Source organism: Vigna unguiculata, chromosome 10 (assembly GCF_004118075.2).
Source record: "Vigna unguiculata cultivar IT97K-499-35 chromosome 10, ASM411807v1, whole genome shotgun sequence".
Taxonomy (NCBI): domain Eukaryota; kingdom Viridiplantae; phylum Streptophyta; class Magnoliopsida; order Fabales; family Fabaceae; genus Vigna; species Vigna unguiculata.
Genome location: NC_040288.1, coordinates 16984488 through 17000881, shown reverse-complemented (window position 1 = coordinate 17000881; position 16394 = coordinate 16984488). Strand labels below are relative to the sequence as shown.

At 33.7% G+C, this 16394-nt stretch overlaps 1 protein-coding gene, 1 long non-coding RNA gene and 1 pseudogene across 2 annotated transcripts; 1 reads left to right on the top strand and 2 right to left on the bottom strand.

Moving 5' to 3' along the window:
* LOC114165309 overlaps window positions 1-14818 on the bottom strand; it is a 28756-nt pseudogene extending 13938 nt beyond the window's left edge.
* Window positions 3411-5913, bottom strand: LOC114166219. Its single transcript, XR_003599874.1, has 3 exons — window positions 4959-5913; window positions 3919-4027; window positions 3411-3617 (listed from the first exon to the last, which is right to left on the bottom strand). It is a non-coding gene; the product is annotated as an uncharacterized LOC114166219 (long non-coding RNA).
* On the top strand, window positions 5898-10043 carry LOC114166218. Its single transcript, XM_028050914.1, has 3 exons — window positions 5898-6852; window positions 6942-8159; window positions 8372-10043. The coding sequence occupies exons 1-3, from the start codon at window positions 5979-5981 to the stop codon at window positions 10030-10032; spliced, it is 3753 nt and encodes a 1250-aa protein (XP_027906715.1). The 5' UTR covers window positions 5898-5978; the 3' UTR covers window positions 10033-10043.
* Window positions 14819-16394: the final 1576 nt, after the last annotated feature.

Genomic DNA, 16394 nt, shown 5'->3' with positions numbered 1-16394 from the left:
CTTACACCTAGAACCAACATTCAAGGTCTAAAAGATTGTAAAGAGGTTAGAATATATTTTTGTATCATTGTGCAATTTTTCTTATTCACAATAATACATTCATTAATGTTTTTTATATTGAAAGGTCTCCACTTTCATATTGTTTGGAACAATTAAGCATATCTTGGTTGACGATGACTGGTGGTATACTGCTTGTGTGTGCAACAAAGCTGTTTATCCAGATTCCAAGATGTTCTTTTGTGAAAAGTGTAACAAGCATGTTATAAAAGTCTTTCCAAGGTTAACGAATTGTTTTTTAATATTAATGTCAATTTCAAACATGGTAACATTTATTTATCAAGTTGATGAAATTTATTTATCAATTTTCAGATATAGGATTAAGATCCGAGTTATGGACTCTTCCGATTCAACCACATTTGTCCTCTTTGATAGGGATGCAACTACCCTTTTCAAAAAAACTTGTGCTGATATGTTAGACGCTCATGATAAGGTATACTCTTCAATATGTCCACTTATATATTTAATTACACAATGTTTAATTATTATTTTTTTGTAGATGAATTCTTCTGGAAATTTGCCTAAGCAGTTTGATGAGTTAGTTGATAGAAGTCTGCTTTTTAAAGTGGAAAGTAGGAACGATCAGAATTTCAAACTTGAACAGTCTTTCAGAGTGAAGAAAATATGTGTTGATGATGATATCATTGACAAATTCAATGATTCTTCGTTGAAATCTGTGGTAAGATGTAATTTAAGATAATATTAATTACATTATAATATCTTATAATGTAGTCATCTTTTTCTTTACTATCATCTCATTATTTGTACCTATTTGAAGGATGTTTATGCTGGGAATGGTGAGTTTAGCAGGGAAAAATTGCGTATAGTGAATGAGTCCACCGTTAATATTTCAGAGGTATACAACTGATATTAATGTTTTTAAAATCAATGATTTCTTTATTAATTGTAATAGTGTGTTCATTTTGGTATGTCGATTTTGTTTTAATAAATTTACTTTTAATACTGTAGGATTTATTAGTCCGATTTACTAAAGAAACAATTGAGGCTGGATCCCAATCACCTGAACTAATCCAAGATAATCCAACCAACGATGATGCTAGCAGTTCACATAAGAGAGAATCTGGAAAGAAGACTGCATCACTTGAATCCATCGAAGAAGACAATGTTCCATTGAAGCTTTTAAAAAGAAATATTAAGAAGGAAAAATCAGCGATTTGAGATCCACTTTTAGTTATTCTATTCCAAGACTATTATTTTTATGACTTTCATTTTGGGGATGTAATATGTCTACGTTATTTGTTGTCTTTAAATTCCTCTGAACATCCACTACTATGTTAAATTTTATCTTTAATTTCATCTGAACCTCAACTTCTATGTTCAATTTCATGATAACAATATTATGCGGTTTTGAGTTTAATTATTTAGAATTTAAATAATTTTATATGCTGGTGCAGAAGATATTGTTGACATTTTTCAATTTTTGTCAACAAAGATTACTACCAGCTACATCAAAACTTGCTGAAATTGATTTCATTTTGTAGCATCATTTAATGGAAGTCGTAAATAACCTCTTTTTTGTGTAAAAGAAGCCACTCATAAATAACATATCTATATTTATTCTCATAAAATTATTTCTAAATGTCTATTTTTCATAATATTTACTTTTCATAAATAATATAAATATGGCAAAGGAATTATCTGTTGACAGATTTTAAGTTTTGACAACAGAATTGGATGCCATATACATTTTTTATTCAATACTTTTTTTGTCTTATCTTCTGTTAATTAGTAAGTTTTAAACCTTCGACGATATATTGGATATTTTTTTATACAACAAGTAGGAATGAAATATTAAATTTATACGTATAATATTATACATTACAGAAGTTTATTTTTGGAATTTTGTTATTGGTTTATATTACATATATTATATTGTTATATTTGTAGCGTAATAGAATAATTTAATATATTTTTAATAACGTTATATATTTTTAATATTTTATTCTGTTATTATCTTCTTCCAGTTTTCCAATGCAGTAATAATTACATTACTGTTCAAGAATCTATTTGGAATCGTCCGGTCTTTTCATCTGTCATTTGTCTTCTATAAATAAATATTCATCTCCATTCTACCATGAACATTACACGGCAAGATCAGTTCAAGGATATTATACATTCTTCAAACTTTTTCTGTACTATCTTTCTCAAAGTCCAACCAAATGGAAAACAACTTCAATGAAGATGATGTTATTAATACAATGAGTAGGTACCAGTTCTCTATTATTCACCTTCAGGACGAGGTAAGTTAATTGTCAAACTTTTCAGACATATTTTCTTTTACAAGATTTCTTCTACTCTTTCTATTGCATAGAAGGATTTCTTCTTCTCTTTTACAATATCCTCTTTTTAACGTTAACTAATCCAATTTTTTGTTAAACAAATTCTGTCTTTCGAGGTTGTTGGTTTTGTTGATCGTGCATTCGCCATTCTTTATGATGACGATCTTCAGCGTCAATGGACTTTAAGAGATGAAGAAGGCAATAGACATGTGGTTGCTTATAACAAGAATTTACAAAAACCAATGCTAATTGGAGGATGGACTGAATTAAGGCACATATATGATCTTCACGATTTTCACACTATTTATTTTGGATATGTTGGTGATTCTTGCTTCCACATCACTATTTTTCCCAGTAAATGCAAACCTTTGTCTATTGCACGTTTTCTTAAAAGAATTCAGGCAGATCAACCCCTTTTCAATGGACCGAAGTTGCATTTCAAAATATTTCTGAATCCAAATCAATGCAATGCTAGCCATCTGGTGAGACTAAATATTTACTAAATGGATGTTTGTATCATATTTTGATTCATATTTCGATATTATTTTTAAAATTTAATCCATATACTAATTTCATTAATACTTTATGTCTTTTTTAGGATTTGCCAGCTGATTTTGGCAATTATCTTTGTCAAGGAAGTTTTAAATACATTTATCTTTATGGACCGCGTAAAACAGTGAAGTGCAAACTACTGTTGAGAAATCATCCTAAGAAGTCTAGCAAAATTGGAAGTGGCTGGAAGGAATTTTGTACTGCTCATGGATTTCATCAAACTATTGACTTGGTGTTTGAGGTGGACCACATCAAAAGCAATCAGAATGTCAAAGTGCTAACATATTGTAATTTTTAATTTACAGTTACAATAAGTAGTTATTTTTTTATTTCTGCCACTTATGTAGTTTTCAACCTACAAGTTCTTTTATTTTCAGCAATGCATATGTATAGTTCTACCTTCTTATCAATGAAATCTCTTTGAAGCTTCTCTGTTATGGTATCATATTCAGAAATAAAATTATTTTGTTCTATAATTCAAATGAGATATATATGATGAAATTGAAACCTATATAGTTGGAGGAATAATGAAAAGTTATAATGTATATAATCATATGTATGGATGTATGTTGCTTTAGTATGTGCGTACACTAACTGTATGTTATCATTTTTATACATAATGATGTTAAGATTGTACATAATTCCTTTGAAAAAGTTGTCTTTGTTTTACTATATATAGTACTGACTCAAAAAAACGTCTGATTGTACCTACATAAAAGGGAAATGTTTTCTTAGTTGCAAGAACAAATCAACTCTGAAATAAGTGCTATATATATGAATGATTCTGATATAGTAACACTCAGTACTGCATGCTCTTTCTGTTTTTTATGTTTGTCTTCTATTTTTATCTTTTTCTCTTCTCAAAAAACTGCTTCGTACTATAATTATAGATATTTCTGTTTCCACAATTGTGATTAGAGGTACAAGCTACACCCAAAAGTTTAACAAAAACATTCACCAATATAGGAATAAAACAGTAAACACTTTTTCATCCATTGAGTCAACTTACCTTTATTTTTGCTTCTTCCATTGTAACCTTTGAAACTATTCCATAACATTTCTGTACTGTAATGGAGCATAACGATTGTAAAAATGCAAGGCTGAGAAGGAAACTGCTGCTACAACAGAGGTTGAAAACAAAAAATCATCAACATTCATGTAAGTCATTAACATCATACTTAATCCATTTATGTTTTCTAATTCTTCATCAATCATTTATTTTGAAATGATGCATTTGTATGTTTCTTTGTCTTTTTATGTTGCAGATGACAAAGAAGAGAATGCAAGAAAGAAAACTAGATTTGCAAACCATACGTCTCAAAGTAAATAAATCTCACAATTTCTTTTTATATATATATACGTCTCAAACCATAGCTATGTTTTGGATTTTAACTTCACAACACAGATGCATACTCAATCATCTTTGTTGTTTGACTCACAGATAAACCAACTGTATCACAAACATCATTTCACCAAAATATAGACAGGAATCCATTACAACAGTTGGATATTAGTAAGTTCTTTTCTTTCTAATCTATATCTTTAAAGAATGTTTTTAACTTAATCAATGATGTTTTTTTTTTCATTTCTTTAATATCAATGCTTCTACAATAATCCTTTTCCAGATGTTGACAACAACAACAACAACCTTCACAATATGAATTCATTATTTCACAGTCAAATTGGTCAGTTGTGAAGTTCTTCCAATGCTTAACATTAACATTGTTTATGAACAATATTAATTCCGTACCACTTTAAACTAACCTTGGTTTCAATGCAGAAACTGTGAACAAATTCTCAAGTTTTTCAAGTACTTTAGTTCAACAACAAATCACTTCACAATCTGCAACTTCTACTTTAACTTACCATAGTCCTTTCGGTATATTTGTACATTATTCTTAATTTGTTATATACATGTTGAAATGACAATTTTAGATTTTATATCAATGTTTTTGAATGACTCCAGCTTTTAACAATAACAGTCAGAGAAATTATGGACAAAATAAGAACGATTCCAGTGCAGGTAATTACATTTGGATTGATACTCACAATGCCAATGCAGGTAGGACAATTGTTTTTTGTTGTTTTTCATAGGTTGGAGATCAGATGTTGTAACTGGGTCGCATTCTGTTTCTAAGAATAAAGCTGTGAAATATCCTTTTCAAGTCATACAATCACTTCAAAACAGATTCAATCTTGATGATGAAACAACAAGACAACATAATAATTCAGACACAACAAACGATGATTCAGCAACAATAACAGATGATGGTAATTCTGATTTTAAACTTTTTGATTTTAATATAAATTCCTTTAAAATCATTAATTAGTTTTCATGTTACTAATATTGAAGAACATCATACAAGTACTACAACTACAAACGAATTGTATTGCAAAGGAGAGTTACAAGGTACATAATGTCCAACACAATTGTATATAACTGCAGATTAAAATTTTCGCAGCTTCATTCTAATGTTTTATATTGATTTTCAGAATTGCTCAATATTGGAGAACCTTGCTTGGAATGCCAATACTGTAAAGCTCAACTTTGGTATGAAGAAAGAGCAGAAAAATGTAACACATCTAAGGGAGTTGAATTCTCATTGTGTTGTCAAAAGGGAAAAGTACAAATTCCACTATTAAAAAGACCACCTAATCTTCTTGAAGGTTTGTTAAATGGTGAAGATCAGAGAAGCAAATCATTTTTACAAAACATAAGAGTATACAATAGCATGTTTGCATTTACTTCAATTGGTGGTAAGATTGATAATTCAATGAACAATGGTTCTGCTCCTCCACAATTTATTCTGAATGGACAGAACTATCACCGTATTGGCAGTTTATTGCCAGAGCATGGATCAAAGCCAAAGTTTGCACAGCTCTACATATATGATACCGGAAATGAAATGACTAACAGAGTCAACCATTTCAGGTCAGTCAATATATTAAATAATTTCATTATATGAAATATTTAAATATATGTGTTGACATGCTTTCTCTTTATTATTTTTTAGTTCAAACACAAAGGAATCTGTAATAGATGAATCATTGGTTGCTGATTTGATTCAAATGATTGACAATCACAATGTTCTTGCGAAAACTTTTAGAAGAGTAAGAGATTTGTCACTGGAACATATGGAATCAGATTTCACGCTAAGACTATTTAGAGGCAGAAACAAAGACCCTAGAGTCTACAATACACCTTCATGTGATGAAATAGCTGCACTTATAGTTGGTGATTTTGGCAATATGGATGTAGGCAGAGATATAGTGGTCAAAAAATGTTCTGGTGAATTAACCAGACTGCACGAAACTCACACCGCTTTCATTCCACTGCAATATCCTCTAATGTTTCCCTATGGAGAAGATGGTTATCAAGAGGATATACCAATAAGAGAATGTCATTCAAAAATAAAATCCAGGGTAAGAGTTAGAATTTCTTTGCGAGAATTTATTGCCTTTAGAATACAACAAAGAGCTGTAGAAGCAGGAAATATTGTGAATGCATGCAGATTGTTCCAACAGTTTCTGGTGGATTGCTATACAATGGTTGAAGCGCAAAGGTTGTCATTCATCAGAGCGAATCAGAAGTTAATTCGCTGTGATATTCTTAATGGATTACAAGAAGCTGTTAATAGAGGAGAGACAGATCCTTCTTTAATTGGAAGACGTATTGTCTTGCCTGCTTCTTTCACTGGTGGTACCAGATACATGTTCAACAATTGTCAAGATGCTATGGCAATTTGTAAAAAATTTGGATATCCTGATTTGTTCATTACTATAACATGCAATGTCAATTGGAGTGAAATAAAAGAATTTGTCTTAGCAAAAGGCTTATCAGCTTCGGATAGACCTGATATTGTATGTAGAGTGTTCAAAATGAAGCTGGATGAAATGATGACAGATTTTAAGAAAAAGGACTTCTTTCGAAAAAGCACTGCAGGTATGTTATATATGAAGTTATATACATTATATAATTTTCTCTTAAATTTAATTCTAACAACTCTATTTACTTTTTATTTATATATGCAGGAATGTACACAGTAGAATTCCAAAAAAGAGGTCTACCTCATGCACATATACTTTTATGGTTGGATGGAGAAAGCAAGTTGAAGAATTCAACTGATATTGATAAAGTAATATCAGCTGAATTGCCAAATTCTGATCTGTACCCCAAATTGGAAAAAGTTGTCTCAAGTTACATGATTCATGGACCATGCGGACCTGCAAGACATAATTCACCTTGCATGAAGGAAGGAAGATGTTCTAAATTTTATCCAAAAAAATTCACATCTTCCACTTCAATTGACGAAGACGGATATCCATGCTATAGAAGACTTGAGAATGGTAGATTTGTTGAGAAGAATGGAATTAAGCTGGACAATAGAAGTGTTGTTCCCTACAATCCACCACTTCTAATGAGGTATCAAGCACACGTCAATACAGAGTATTGCAACAAGACCAATTCAATCAAATATTTGTTCAAATATGTGAACAAAGGTCCGGACAGAGCTACTCTTAAAATAAGCAACAACTCTGCACAGTCTGAAAAATCAACCATTATTGATGAGATCAAAAGGTATTACGACTGTAGGTATCTATCACCATGTGAAGCTGCTTGGAGAATATTTGCTTTTGACATCCATCACAGATGGCCTCCTGTTCAGAGATTGACCTTTCATCTTCCTGGCCAACAATCAGCTTTGTTTAAAGATGATGATGATATTAATGTGGTGTTCAACAGATACGAAAATGCTAACACAATGTTTCTAGCTTGGTTTGAGGCTAACAAAGTCTATCAGGAAGGAAAACAATTGACTTATTCAGAATTTCCAAGTAAATTTGTGTGGTTTGCCAAAGAAAAAGAATGGAAACCAAGGAAGAAAGGCTACAACATTGGTAGACTTACTTATATTCCTCCTGGGTCTGGAGAACTTTATTATTTGAGGATATTACTGACCATTCAAAAAGGTTGTATTGATTATGAAAGCATTAAGACAATTGATGGAAAGTATTATGAAACGTACCAAGAAGCTTGCTATGTTTTGGGATTGTTGGCTGATGACAAAGAATATATTGATGCAATCAAAGAAGCAAGTGAATTTGCTTGTGGGTATCAACTTAGAAGATTATTTGTTACTTTGTTGTCCATGAATACAATTTCTAAACCAGATATAGTTTGGAATTCTACTTGGAGTATCTTATGTGATGGAATTTTGTACCAAAAAAGGAAGGAGATGAACTTACCAGGTACTTCATATTTTTCTTTTAATTTCGTATACATATAAATTTTAATTGTTTTATTCACTTATTGCAGGTCTTCTCAAACTATAAACAATATTAATTTACAGATTGATAATCTGTATTTTCTGTTCTTTACTTATTTACAAATCTTCTCAAGTTTAGTTGTTTATTATTATATTATATATATGTATATGATTATTATATATCTGTATTTGCAGGTCTTCAAATTGAGACTGCTGAATTACAAAAACTATGTCTTCTGGAAATAGAGGAAATGCTAATGTCAAATGGTAGAAGTTTGAAAGATTATCCTTCATTACCTCAACTTGATCTTTCAGATGTACATACATTCAATAATAGATTTATTGTTGATGAGCTGCAATATAATAAACAAGATATGGCGAGAGAACATGACAGTTTGTTTAAAGCACTCAATGATGAACAAATTGATGTATATCAGCATATCATGACAGCAGTTCTTTCAAAGAAGGGAGGATTCTTTTTCTTATATGGCTATGGTGGTACAGGTAAGACTTTTATGTGGAAGACATTGTCGGCTGGTCTAAGAAGCAAAGGCATGATTGTTTTGAACGTAGCATCAAGTGGAATTGCTTCTTTATTACTTCCTGGTGGAAAAACAGCACACTCTACCTTTTGCATCCCACTGTTAATTAATGAAGAATCAACTTGCAACATAGCACAAGGTAGTCTTAGGGCAAAACTTCTTATGGCTACCAGTTTGATTATCTGGGATGAAGCACCAATGATGAATAGAATGTGTTTTGAGGCATTTGATAGAACACTAAGAGATATTATGCGAAATGTTGATGATGCCAATAAAGACAAACCATTTGGTGGCAAAGCAGTTGTGTTAGGAGGTGACTTTAGACAAATTCTACCAGTTATCAAAAAAGGATCTAAATTTGATATCATAAAATCATCAATCAACTATTCAGAGTTATGGAATTGTTGTAAAGTGCTAAAGTTATCCAAGAACATGAGATTAAGTACTACATCAAGTACTGAAACAGCCAATGATATTCAAGAATTTGCTGATTGGATTTTGAAGATTGGAGACGCAAAAATGGATCTAAATGAGAATGGTGAGTGCATTGTTGAAATTCCCGAACAGATCCTGATTACAAACACAGATTTACCTTTATTGTCATTGGTTGAATTTGTCTATCCTGAATTTGTGGTTAACATGTTGAATCCTAATTATTTTGATGATGGAGCAATTTTGTGCCCAACAAATGATTCTGTAGAGCAAGTAAATGATTTCATGTTGTCATTAATTGGTGGTGATGAGGTGACTTATTTAAGTTCAGATACACCTTGCCAATCTGATGAACAAGATGAAGTGCAATCTGAATGGTTTACATCTGAATTTTTAAATGATATCAAATGTTCAGGGATACCAAATCATAAACTGAAGTTGAAAACAGGTGTTCCAATTATGCTCTTGAGAAACATTGATCAAGCAAAAGGTTTATGCAATGGCACAAGATTGCAAGTCAAACATTTAGGCAAGAATGTAATATGTGCAACTGTAATTACTGGAAAAAACATTGGTGACAGCATTTTTATACCAAGAATGGATTTAGTGCCATCTGATTCAGGGTTGCCTTTCAAATTTCAAAGAAGACAATTTCCGATATCTTTATGCTTTGCAATGACGATTAACAAAAGTCAAGGACAAACGCTTTCTAGAGTTGGCCTTTATCTTCCACAACCTGTATTCACACATGGCCAACTATATGTTGCTATTTCTAGAGTCAAAACCAAGAGAGGATTGAAAATACTTATATTGGATGAAGATGGAAAGGTAACAAACACAAGTAAAAACGTTGTGTACAAAGAAATTTTTGAAACTCTTTGAAAAGAAATCAATTATAGGTATGTCATTTACAATTTTATTCTTCATTTCAAAACTGTTATAAATATATATCAATTGATTTATGTTATTTTCTGCCATGTAGGAAAATCATTGTATTGAAAAAGTTGAACAAAGAAGTCATTGTGTACAAAAGGAAGTTATGAACTTCAATACCAAAGGATACATTCTAGGTATGTAATTTATTCTTTTTTAATTCTTATATTAACAAAGTAGTGTATTAGTATATTTTTGTTGTTGGTGCTTGACGACAATATTCAATGAAATCAAATCTTAAGTTGACATACAACTTTAATTACATTCTAAATTGATCTATTCCATTGATAAACGTCAACATGTTTTTAAAACATTAGATTATCATCATATAGATTATTAAATATCCAAAAAACCATTGCTATGACCAAAATTATTACATATAAAAAATACCCGTGCGTTGCACGGGTAGAAGGACTAGTTTAACAAATAAGGAAACCGAGTCACTGTTCAAAAACAGGAGAAAAACTAATTGACTGTGGAAAACTGTTCGATAATTGAGTAGATTGTTTTTATTTGCAATATAATAGGCAGTTAGTTTTTATTTTAGTTAGTTGCAGTTTATTTTAATAGATTAAATCAGATTCAAAATCAGATTTGTTTTATTTTAAAATAGCTGAATATTTCAAGTAATATTCACGCAAAAGTGCTTATTTTGGTGCACCGTGAGTGGCTATTTAAAGGTCTCACGAGTTGAATAAAAATGACGCACTAAAGTTAAAGTTTATATTGTATGGTGTGCGTCTCATTCTCATCTTCTCGTTCTCGGGTGTGTGAGTTTATTTCAATGAAGTTGTATCAGAGCCTCATGTTCTAAGTACCGAGTGGAAATGAGAGAGAGTGAAATAGCATGAGAAAAAAGTTTGTGCTTGACCGCTATGGGAGAAAAAAAAGAGATGGCAAAAGTTGTTAATGGTATGACTGTGTCACAATTGTCGACGAAAACCAATTATGATAATTGGTGTCTACAAATGAAGACCCTTCTAGGATCCCAAGACATAAGAGATATAGTGGAGAGCGAGTACCAAGAACTTGTGGAGGACACAAATCAGGCGGTGGCCCAGATTACCGCATTGAAAAAGACGTGAATGAAAGACAAATCAGCCTTGTACTTCTTGTACAATGCGTGGACGAGTCTTATTCGAGAAGATTGCAAGTGTTGCATCTTTAGAAGAAGCATGGGATATTCCGGAGGTTGCATACAGAGGGAATGATTGCGTCAAACAAGTCTAGCTACAAGCTCAGAGGAGAGTTTGAATACCTGAAGATGGAGGACAAAGAGCAGGTAACCGAGTACATAACTCAAGTAGAGAAGGTAGCCAACCAACTCGGCAGGGATGAAGAGTGATGCATGTGGAGAAAATCTTGAGATCACTAAAAGATGATTTAGAGAGCATCATATGCGCCATCGAGGAGTCAAAGGACATGTCAGTTCTCTAAGTGGAAGAACTTGTTGGGTCACATGAGGCTCATGAACAAAGGAGAAGGAAGAAGAAGAAACCTCTTTACCAAGCACTATAGGGGCAACTTGATTTGAATGAAACTTGGAATACTCAGGGTTGAGGTGGCCGAGGACGAGGTTGATGTGGTCGAGGAGATGTTGAAGATAGCACAAATCAAACTAGGCAGTAGAATTGGCATGGCGTAGAGTTTGAGAAGAATTTTTGTGAAGAGTGTGTACTCGGAAAACATATGAGGACTAGATTTCCAAACTCCCTTGGGTAAGGGTAGAAGAGTAGCTTGGCCTAATTCATACCAACCTGTGGGGACCAATTTCTCCTACTTAGTTTAGTGGTAAGAAATATTTCATTTCATTCAAAGACGATTTCTCTAAAATTGCTGATGTGTCTTGAATTTTGTTAGTTTTCATTAGTAAAAGTGTTCATTGTTCCATTCTAGAATAGTAATTTGAGCATATTAGGTTAGATTCCTCACTCAAGGCCATTTTCGTATTTTCATAGAATTAGTGTTTGTAGAGTATTTTTAAACATCATTTGAGTGTGGTTGCATCATTATTGGTGTCCTAGGGTCTTAGGTTAGTCAAACCTAGTGTTAAGAGTCAAATCTTAGTGAGAGGAAGCTTCCAATACCCATTTTCACTCCATTTTTGCCTTTGGAAGCTTGGATAGCTCAAATCTTAGTGAGAGGAAGGTTGAGGCAACTCCTTATACTCATTTTTTGGTATTGTAATATGGATTTGAGCTTCAATGAATGAAAATTTCAGTAATATTCATTTGGTCTATGGTTTCATAATGTTCATCATCATTTTCCATTAAACCACCAATTTGGCTACCACTTTTTGAGCTTGAACTCCACCCTATCTTACCGAATTTAGGTTCTAGAACCAAGCCTATGAATTGGTGTGTCAAAAAGACCTCTATACATCATTGTTTCAGAGAAAACAAGATGAATGGGTTGGGTTTAATACCAATGGTAGTACCCAAGCTGATTTCACTCATGTTTCTCTACTTCATTGCACTTTTGCTACAATTTCGAGTTCTTCTCAATCCACCACTTTACACACATACCTCTAGTTACTATTCCATTGAATTTCTCACTTGTTTCGTAATCATCTTGAGTTCCGTAAATTTGTGGACACTCCTGGGATGATTTCCAAGCTATTCGAACCATCACACACCCAATTCCATCACCATTTCATCAATTCACATTTTTCTGGATTTTTCTCGTTCATGTTCAACACAGAAACACGATTTCATTCGAATTTCACGTGATTTAAGCTTCTTGATTTGTTCTTGAACTTCATTCACCATCCTTTAATGTTCCCCAAGCTATTCAAATCGTCAATTTTGCGTTTCCTTCCATGGATCGCCAAATTTGAATTTCTACATCTTCTTCAATTTCGTTTCTGCATAATTTCGTGGTTTTGTGATTGCAGTCATTGTTGGTGTAAATTGAAATTGGGAATTAGGGTTCATGAAATTGGGAACTTTGTTGGTAGTGCACCAAATTGAGTAATTCTAGTTTCTAGATTCAATTGAGATAATTTATAATCATTCTGCATCATTAAATTTTCAATAATATCATCAAAAGATCCCATTTTGAGCTACCATGCACTTTGTTAATGAACATGTTCTTGATTTTGGGCATATTTCGAGTTTGATGAATTTGGACCAATTTAACCATTGCATTAGCCTAGTTTTGATCATTAAACATGTTTTGAGCATTTATGATTAGCTAATTCATCATTTCCTACCATTTTGTGCCTTACATGTCTCATATTCATGCATAGTTCATAGCATTTTTTGCATTTGATGATTTTGAGCTTTTTGTTTTTAAGTGTTGATTTTGAATAATTTTTTCCACCACAATTCAAGTACAAACATTGCACTTGACTTAAGCCATGTCCATAAATTGATTCCCAAAGTTCTCCCTATATTGCGTTTTTAAGGGAAAATTGAATTTGACTAAGTATTTTTGGCGACAAAAAGGCTTTATGAAAGGCCTGGATGCATTTCTTATTGAAGAAATCAAAAGCATTTGAGGCATTCAACAAGTTCAGGTTGATGGTGGAGAAAGAGACCGATGAATAAATTAAAGCAGTGCGGTCTAACAAGGGAGGAGAATTCACATCAGCAAAGTTCATGGAGTATTATGAAGAGCAAGATATAAAACATTTTCAATTAACATCTTTTCAAAAGTTGTGACTCAGTTGACACATTTTTAGAAACATATATCAAATTGACACATTCAAATAAAAGTGGGTAATATCCGACTAATTAAACCTTAAATTATCAGTTTAGCGCTACTTTCATATCTGAAACAAAAGACGATTTAGCAAGATAATCAAATGGAAAAACAGTCAAATCATTCATTTAATTAAAAAGATAAAACTTTAGGGATTAAATCGAAAAATATAAAAATTTGAAATATTTAACAAATAAAGAAAAAGCCCAATAAATACTTATTTAAAAATAGAAAAAAATTATGTGAGAATTGAAATTAATCAAGCCTATATATTAATACAGCATAACACGATACAATTTTGGAAAATAAAATTTAAATTTACATACAGTTATATATTATATATACTATAATTTATCATATTAATAATATGAGAACATCTCATAGAAGAAAATGAAAAAAAAAATTTGAGTTACCTGCATTGCCTCATATCCCAACCAGTAATATTTGCAACCTGGTTGAGTGAATCGCTCCATCTTACCAACGAGTCTAGCAACGTCTTACCAGAGAACGTTCTGACAGCAACTGCTTCCATCGCTTTTCCAAAATCACCCGTTTGTCTGCGCACAACCGATGGATCAACGTCGTAAAATATCGGCACAACCACTTGCCCATGAGTTCTGTGACATTCTGAAATTTTTGCCAACTCCTCAAGGCACCAACTTGATTCCGCGTAATTTTTTGAGAAAACAACTATTGCTATCTGAGAGCCTTCAATTGCTCGCAGAAGCTCTGGCCCAAGGTTCTGTCCCTTCTAAAGTCCCACATCGATGAAAGTGTGGACTCCCGCGTTCGAGAGCCCGCTGTGGAGATGAGATACGAAGGTGCTGCGAGTGTCTCCTCCTCTGAAGTTGAGAAACACATCGTATCTCCAATGGGTTTTCGATTTTGATGAAGAAGAACAAGCAGAATCAGCAGAAGAAGCACAAACCACACATTCCATAATTGAAGTCAACGACTATGCTGAAAGGTCAAACTAAGCACGCAAATGGTACAAACTGAAATTTCCTACCACAAATAAATAATACCTGTTACTTTACGGCATCACTAGGAGTGGATGAGAATAGAAATAAAATTTAAATTATGTTGTAGACTTTATTTTTGTTAAATAGTTTTTTATTCTATAAGGCTCGAATCTCGTAAAATTTTTCAATGCAACCAAATTATTGGATATAGAGGAACATTTTTTTATCATGATGGTCAACATTCTTTTTTTTTTATCTGTATTTATGCAATAAATATTTGAGGGTAATGTATTGATCTAAAATAGTGTCATTGTGATGTTATTATGAAGGGTGCATTAAATAGATAGCAATATCAACATGGACATACTCAAAGTAATAACATTTTTTTATCACTTCTTAAAAAACGTGATAATGTTATATATTAGGTGTATCACACCTAGCCGGTTCCACTAGCATACCAACACATATCATCCTTGACCGACAACTCATATCGGACAAGGCTGGGGGACTGGTGTACCACACCTAACCAAACTCGACCAAATAAGTAAACAATGTATCAAGGCAGCCAAGTATTCAGCCTAGGCCGAGTCAGCCTAACTTGTACCGGTTTTAACCTATGCATCTAAAAGAATGACCTACACCTCATGTAACCTTAGATAGGTAGCCGGTCCAGGCTGGCTACTCTAGCGGACCCGATAAGATTAAAGCCCAGGCCGACAACTCCAATAAACTTAGCGAAAATAGAAGCCCCCGCATTCAATAGGTCTTAAGGGCCCAAGCCCACTCATGGCCCAAGCTAGAGCCCAAGTCAAGGCCTGGCCCATGAGGTAATCATGCATCATTAATGCTCTATAAATACACGTGGACCCCAATAATTAAAGGTACGCATTCATTAATCACTTATTTGACCTTTTGAGAGCTTTGACTTACTTGAGCTTCGGAGACTCTTCTGCAGGTAACCCCTCCTGGGTTCAAGCTGACATGCATCAACCGGGGAGAGGCCAACTGAGGAGATAGCGGACTACATGGTAAGGTGACGCTTGTGCTCATCTTATTTGTTCTCTGTAGGAACAATTGGCGCCCACCGTGGGGCACGAGACGAACACCTTTAGTACCCGTTTTTCTCTGAAAATGGTTTCCACCCATAGCAAAGCTGGAGTGAACAAGCAGGCGGATGTTGGTCCCTCTGGACCTCCAGGCATCACCCATGATCTGGCCGCCATCCTAGACGGTCAAGGAAAGATGCAACAAGAACTTGCAGATTTGAAGAAACGCAGCGCTGACGAAATGGAGGCACTACGACAAGAGAACTCTCGCCTGAGGCGAAGGATCGAAGCTGATCCCAATCTGAAGGGAAAAGCCAAGGAAACCTCTGAAGCTGCGAAGTCTCCGGCCTTCCAGCCCACAGAGGAAGAAAGCGAGTACAACCCCACCCCTCACACCTTCACCACCACTCAACAAACACCCATTCCCTCTACCCATCCCCCTCACTTCCCATCTACTCAACCGGGGCTCACTGCACCCCCAACCCCTGCCGCTCCCTCCCTACCACCCAGATCCCCTACAACATACCCACCACCCTACACACCACACATATTCCACCATACAACCCACAATACCTTCCGACAACCCACATCCCCCCTCACA